At 35.1% G+C, this 7,491-nt stretch overlaps 1 protein-coding gene across 1 annotated transcript; it reads left to right on the top strand.

Moving 5' to 3' along the window:
* The first annotated feature begins 5,566 nt into the window (after positions 1-5,566).
* On the top strand, positions 5,567-6,544 carry LOC100726098 (olfactory receptor 56B1-like). The gene has a single exon (XM_003465330.1). It carries the CDS (start codon positions 5,567-5,569, stop codon positions 6,542-6,544), a length of 978 nt encoding a protein of 325 aa, XP_003465378.1.
* The last annotated feature ends 947 nt before the right edge of the window (positions 6,545-7,491 follow it).

The following is a 7,491-nucleotide window of genomic DNA, read 5'->3' on the forward strand; positions in this document are numbered from 1 at the left end:
AGAATTGGCTATATCATCAGACATGGTATAATTGAATATAGTAGTACATAGCTATTACTAAAAACACAACTTTGTGGATAGTGTAAAACTTCAAAAACAGGTAATAATCAAACCAGAATTGGATCATAGTGAATCTTGTCATCTTCAGTGTAGTTGTCTATACTCTCATACTTGACACTATACTCTCAGACTTGATACTATCAATCATAACAGTTTTGAATAAAATCTATGGATACCAAGCAGCAGTCACACAAACAAACAAACCAGATTTAATTAAGATCATTCATGATAAAGCAATGTAAGTTATACAGGGCTCCAGATTAAGTTAGTAGGAAGTTAAAGATGACTACTGTACTATATCCTGCTATTTTGAGGAAAGCTGTCTGTGCCCTCAGACCTAGTGCAAGTAGACAAACTGAGACAGAATAAAATCGACCTAGGCAGAGTAATGTGGGTTTTAAATTCTGGAACACTATTAACAATACCCTCTTCTGTTTGTTTAAAAGACTATCCCTCTCATTTCACTCCCCCAGGTGCACTGTGCATTTTTGGGTCTCACCAACACCCTCAGGTTTTAGATTGGGGGGGCAACCTGCTATTTACATAAGTGATTCTGAACCTTCTCCTTCCTGGATTTGATCTCATTTTGTATTCTTTTACCTATTAAAGCCTGTCTTTCCAACCTATCTACAAATACTGATAGAGTTGCCCTTATTACTCTCTGGTTTCCTCTGCTTTCCTCCTTCATTCTACTTTCTGTTGTATTCACTGAGGCCTCTCTGTCACTGTTCCTGGAATCCTGGTTCTTTCTCTCTCTCTCTCTCTCTCTCTCTCTCTCTCTCTCTCTCTCTCTCTCTCTCGTCCTTTAGTATCCTCTGTAGAGGTGGATTGGTGGTTGCAAATTCTGTCAGTTCCTCTTTGTCTTGAAAGCATCTTGTTTCTCCATTAATTTCTAGAGACAGTTTTTCAGGGTACATCAACCTGGGCTGGAGGTTATTTTCTTTCAGGGCTTGGGATTTTTCACTCCAAGCTCTTCTTTATTTGATGGTCTATGTCGAGAACTCTGCTATGATTTTGATGGGTTTTCCTTTATAGGTGATGTGTTTCTTTTCTCTGATGGCTTTTAATATTCTGTTCTTCTGTTGAATTTCTGGGATCTTGATTATTATATGTGTAGCTCTGTTTTGGTTGTAAGTGACTGGAGTTCTGCATGCCTCATACATCTGAATCTCATCTCCTTTTCGTATCTTGGGAAGTTTTCTTTAATTATTTCTGTGAATTAACTTTGTAGTTCCTTTGTTTGTGCCCCTGCTACTTCATACACATTCCTTATTCTCAAGTTATAGATCCTCTTGTTCTCTTCTAGCTTTTGTATTCTTACCACCTGTTTCCTGGTTACTTTTAAGAAAATTTTCCTTTCATGATCACACATTGCAAATCTGTCTTCCAGTTGGATAATCTATCCTTAGTTTCTTTAAAGCAGATTTTCCAGGTCTCAATGAAGTTTTTAATTTCCAAAAGCAATCTTTCAATAAATATGATGAAAATTACTTGATATTCATACAGAAAACATGGACTTTACTGCTTAACACAGTGCAAAAGTTAAAGTGAATGTGTCAAAGAAAAAATGAAATCCAGTTAAACATGCACATGCAATTTACTACCACTTGAAGACATAGATCATAAATGGCAAAAACTAACACAAGTGGCAAGAAGCTCACATTGCACTAGTTGTAGCGTGGTTCAAAAAACAAAATGCAGAAAATGTTTTGATCCTTTTCCTGGTTTTTTCTACTTAGGTAAATTTCCAGATGAAATGAATAGGATACATCTGAGAGTTAACTGCTTTACTATGCTTCTGGGATTTGCTGTCCTAGGGATTCAGCATTCTCTGTGGGTCTTTCTTTCCTCATGCAGCTCAGGGAAGCCTACTTTACTTAGCTCATTGAAATGCTTGAAACTATAAATTCCTGAAGTTCATAATTTGTTTGTTATATCTCCTTTGAGAACACATCATCTTCTAAAGCTAAAGCTACTTTCTCAAAATGTTCTGGGTGTGCCCAGGAGGAAACTCCTACTGCAAACATATCAGACTGAAAGTGTCTGTTCATAACAAGCACAGTAAGTTCTAAGATTTTGTCAAAGTTGTATTGGCTAAATCTCACAGTCAGAGTGCTACTTCATTCTAAAGTTAGTATTACATTGGAAAAATCTACAGAAGAGAATCACTCTTTCTCTGCTAAAACAAGATACAGATAACTTAAAGATTTTGCCAAAGATGTTAAAGGTAAAGTCTAAAAATACTAGTCTCATGTGGTAATTAAGAAGATACTTTTCTTTTAATAAAACATCCATATTAGCTATCATATTATTATGCTAACTGCTTTTTAGAAATAGAAAAACACGTTTCTAATTCATGTTAGAATCTAATAGTTAAAATAGCAAAAACAGTTCTTTTTCTGTAAGCTGAAACTTACTTTCTCCTAATTATCCATATGCTATAATTTGAAATACCAATGGAGGAAAAATATTTAAAAAATAGAGAAAACTAAGCATAAAATGGTCATATGATTCAGTAAACTCATTTCTGGGTATTTACAAAAAGTTTTGAAATTAGTATATCAGAGAGATATCCAAGCACTGGTGTTCATTGTAACATTGTTTATAATAGTCAGCTTCTGAAATCAACCTAAAGATCCATCACCAGATGAATGGACAAAGAAACTGTGAAGCCTACACACACATACAAACATGCACACACACACACACACACACACACACACACACACACACAACACACACACGCAGAGCAAGAGACATGCACACTGAGATGTTATTTAGCCTTAAAAAGCAAAGAATACCTACATTTTATGATAACGTGAGTGAAACTAAACACAGAAAGATAAATATTATACGATATTACATATATGTGGAATCTAAAATAATTGAAGCATAGACACAGAGTAGAATCATGGTTATAAGAGTGAGGAAAATTGGAAAAATGAACAGGTTATAATCCAAAGAAATAAAGCCTAAGAAAGGTAACAGCAATAACTCAAAGCTTGATAAGATAAATCACATAGAATCCTGAATATAGTCAATAACTGAGAGCTGTACATTTATATATCACTAAGAAAATACATTTCTAATACCCTAATCACAAAGTGTTAAATATTTGGTGTGCTGGGTAAATTAATTAATTAAATTTAATTATTCGACCCCATTTTCAAAACCTATAGTATCAGTTTATACCATGCATACTGTATATACAAATATTATTTGCCAAAATAAGGTAAGCAAATAAAAAATATAGCTTAAGAAGAAAGAACAGGGCAACATCAATGACAAAGGCTATCAGTATTATGCAGTAAAATAATAAACTGAGATTTCATAGAAACACCAGGCCAAATACTACCAAATGACTTGCATGGTTTCAAGCTCCTAAGAGGAAGATATTTCACTCGACTTTTGGAACTCTCATCTAAGAACCCAGAGTGACTCTAACTTTATCTCCAAGCCTGTTTATGACTTTAATTTAATAAAGTATGTTATGGCTAAGTTTAGATAATTTCATGCTTTCCTTCATAAACAAAAATTGATTTATTCCATCAAAGAGTTATCTGTTTATTCAAACATGGGTATTGTAAGAAGTATTGGAAATGCAATGCATTTAGCTGTAAAGTATTGTTGGTGTTCCACAGGAAGATTTTATTTTCTTTCTGCTGTTCCTATATTTAATGTAAGATAAAAAATTGTAAGTGTTATAATTCAATTGCTTATATGCATCATTTAAGAACTGAGATATGATTTTTCATTTTGCATTCACTCCTGAATTCAAATGGCTATTCTGCCATGATGTTAAAATTTTGAGTGGAAAGTCTTGCAAAGTCAATAACTTCCATAAAAAGTAAATATTCAGAATATAATGAGATATTCTGTGCATTTTTAGTACAGAATACAATGGAATTAAAACCAAAAGAACATACTTAGTTGGGCTAGAATCATAACCATGAATTAACAATTCAGAGACTGGGACTTTATTCAAATCAAAGTATTTAGATGAAACTTATTCTAAACAAGGCAAACTAGTTTTAGAAAGAGCACACCATGAACAAAAAGCAAAAGTATGAAGAACTGAAAAATGAACACCAGCACAGAGAAACAGCTTGCCAAAGCAGTAGTACTGAACAGAAGGTGTACAAATGAGTGAAATTACTAAGATAAGGAAAAGGGTTGTCTGTGGACAGGGAAAACTGACTTGATAGTTCTAGGTTTAGCTGGTAGGACTACTATAGTGATTAAAAAAATACATGAAAGCAGTTGAATATAAGTAAAGATATTGAGTCTAATTTTAAACATGACAATGGGCATTCCATGAAAATTCTTTCAATATTATGGATAGTAAATTCTTATGTACTAAATAGAATAATATTTCTGTTCAGTGACCATAGAGTTTCAGTTATACGGGGTAAATTCTACAGATGTGCTATATACTATTGTACATGCTACTGCAAATACTATCCTGTGCAGGTACAAATTTTGTAGAGAGTAGATATCATGTTAAGTATGCATACCACACTAATCTTAAAAGCATCTTATTACTTACTCCTAAATCCTGTCTTTGTAGGTCCTCTAGGATTCAACTAGGGAAAAAAATCAAAAGATGTCTGCATGGCATGATCCCTTAGATTGAAAAATTCAACCACATTGCTTAAATTCTTATTAAGATATTCTTTCACATACTTCTTCAATGTGTACATTTACTAGAATATCAAAGAAAATACGTTTATCCTTCAATTTGCAGTATAGTTTATTTTTGGAAATCTTTCAAACTTCATGATAAAACAAACTGGCAATCTATCTAAAACCTTAATGGACATGGATTTCAACTTATAAAAAAGATTTATGTATGCATTTCAATTTCTCACAATTCTGAAGTTAAAGCATCTAATCCTTTCTAGTTACTGTGTCAACCATCATTGAGAAAAATACAAAGAAACCTTGTATATCCACTTGATTGCAGAAAATTTCTGAAAAGATAAAGAAAGCATTGGAAACAGGCCAAACATATTCATGTCATAGTTCAAACCTGGTATAACTGCAGATAATAAAAATAATGATTTGATATTTATGCTAAATTCTCCTGGTTTGTCAACAATGTTGAGTATGATCCATTCTCTCCCTTCTCTCTCCATCCCTGTTCCTGTCCCAACTTTCTGCTGTCCCTTTCCCTCTCTCGTGCTCCTCTTCTTCTTCTACACTCCTCTTCTCCCTCTGTTTTATTGGCTACATACCGGGGATCAACTCTAGGAACCTGGTACATGCCAGATAAAGCTGTACCACTAAGTTTCATCCCCGAAGAGACAATTGTGACTTTACTTTTACCTTCTGCTTGTTACTACTCTAGAATGACCTAACCCATATTTAAAAACTATAGGGTACAGGATAAAGAATCCATTTTATTGTACCTTCAAAATGTACTATCTAAAGACACTTTTTAAATAATGTTTCATGAAGATTATACTCAGATAAACATCTTTGAAAACATTTTTCCTCATGTGAAAATATGCCTGCGTCTCTGAAAGTTTCCAATAGCTCAAAATCTCAGGTGTCTGAGTTCATTCTGCTGGGATTCCCAGGCATCCACAGCTGGCAGCACTGGCTTTCTGTTCCACTGGCTCTGCTCTATCTCTCAGCAATTGGTGCGAATATCCTCATCCTCATCACCATCTTCCAGGACCCTTCTCTGAAGCAGCCAATGTACCTTTTCCTGGGTATCCTTTCTGTAGTGGACATGGGGCTGGCCACTACCATCATGCCAAAGATCCTGGCCATTTTCTGGTTCAATGCCAAGGTCATTAGTCTCCTTGAGTGTTTTGCTCAGATTTATACCATTCACTGTTTTGTTGGAATGGAATCTGGTATCTTCCTCTGCATGGCTTTTGACAGATATGTAGCTATTTGTCACCCTCTTCGCTATGCATCAATTGTATCCAACTCCTTCATCTTAAAAGCCACCTTGTTTATGGTGCTTAGAAATGGTTTGCTTGTCATTCCAGTGCCTGTGCTTGCAGCCCAGCGTAATTATTGTTCCAGGAATGAAATTGAACATTGCTTGTGTTCTAACCTTGGGGTCACCAGCCTGGCCTGTGATGATAGGAGAGCAAATAGCATTTGCCAATTGGTTTTGGCATGGGTTGGAATGGGGAGTGATCTGGGTCTTATTATGTTGTCATATGCCTTGATTCTGCGCTCTGTACTTAGATTGAACTCGCCTGAAGCTGCATCCAAGGCTCTGAGCACTTGTAGCTCCCATCTTATCCTCATTCTCTTCTTCTACACAGTTGTAGTAGTGATTTCAATAACCCACCTCTCAGAGACAAAGGCTGCATTGATTCCAGTTCTGCTCAATGTACTGCACAACGTCATCCCTCCTTCCCTCAATCCTATGGTTTATGCACTTAGGACCAAAGAGCTTCGGGAAGCTTTCTGGAGGTTGTTTTGCTTGGGTTTTCAAAAGAAACCTTCAACACGAGGCACATGAAATTGAAACGTTTTCATGCCATGTAGAATTCCACAAAGAGGGAAAAGTGAACACCTTTGATTTTGCTTTTTTATATATTGTATATAGACAAGAGATAAAGTTTTCAAAATGAAGGGAAAAAAGTACTGAAATCTTCACTGATACTACAAAATTGCCACGAATTAAATATACAAATAGTTGCAAGCATATGGAAGGATCATGTAGCAACTCAAGCAAGTGGGATGAAAAATAGCTTTGATTATCCATTGATACTTCCATCTTTCTGTTACATGAGGGAAAACGAGTTAAGGTTTTCTAATATTAGTCTCTAGGTACCTAAAATCCATTTTTGTGTTATTAAACTTACTTACTACTCAAGAGCAACTTAATAGTAAATTGATTAAATTTTCTTCAAAATTCTACTTGAGTATTTCTTGAGTCCCTGACTGACTAGTTTGCTTCTGCTGTCAATCTCCATCACCGCTGTAAGTCTACCTCTGTTACTACTAGCACAGCCTGCAGTGGTGCAAGCAGCTTGAGCAGTTCAGAGTCTGTTTAGAGGAACAGAGACTAAGATGTCTATATTTAAAGGTAGCACAACAGTACAAAGCATAGCTTATTTTTTCTGTTAAAGCTATTGCTCTGTCTTTTTTAAAGACATTTTAAAAAAAACACAGAACAGAACAAATGCAAGTGACACACGACTTCAAAACAAGACAACAGGAAATCAATGTAGATACCATAATGTCTACTGCTTTCTTCAAAATAGTTGTCCATGCCTTCACACACAATAAATTGTTCTGTTTTATAACATGCTTTGAACAAGCCTTAAAATATTTGAGACATTAATGGGATATTGTCACTAGTTCTCACTGGTGAAGTTTGCTTGTGATTAGGACAACCTGAAGAAGAGACACAGAATCATGGAAATGTTTGAATGTGTCTTTATTTTCCATTGCTTGGCTCAG

The sequence above is a fragment of the Cavia porcellus genome, unplaced genomic scaffold (assembly GCF_034190915.1).
Source record: "Cavia porcellus strain 051 isolate PalLab524CR breed Dunkin Hartley unplaced genomic scaffold, mCavPor4.1 scaffold_9, whole genome shotgun sequence".
In the NCBI taxonomy this organism is placed as follows: Eukaryota; Metazoa; Chordata; class Mammalia; order Rodentia; family Caviidae; genus Cavia; species Cavia porcellus.

Bases quoted from the DNA above. Each gene is read 5' to 3' on its own strand.
- LOC100726098 (XM_003465330.1), top strand. From the start codon at position 5,567: ATGCCTGCGTCTCTGAAAGTTTCCAATAGCTCAAAATCTCAGGTGTCT.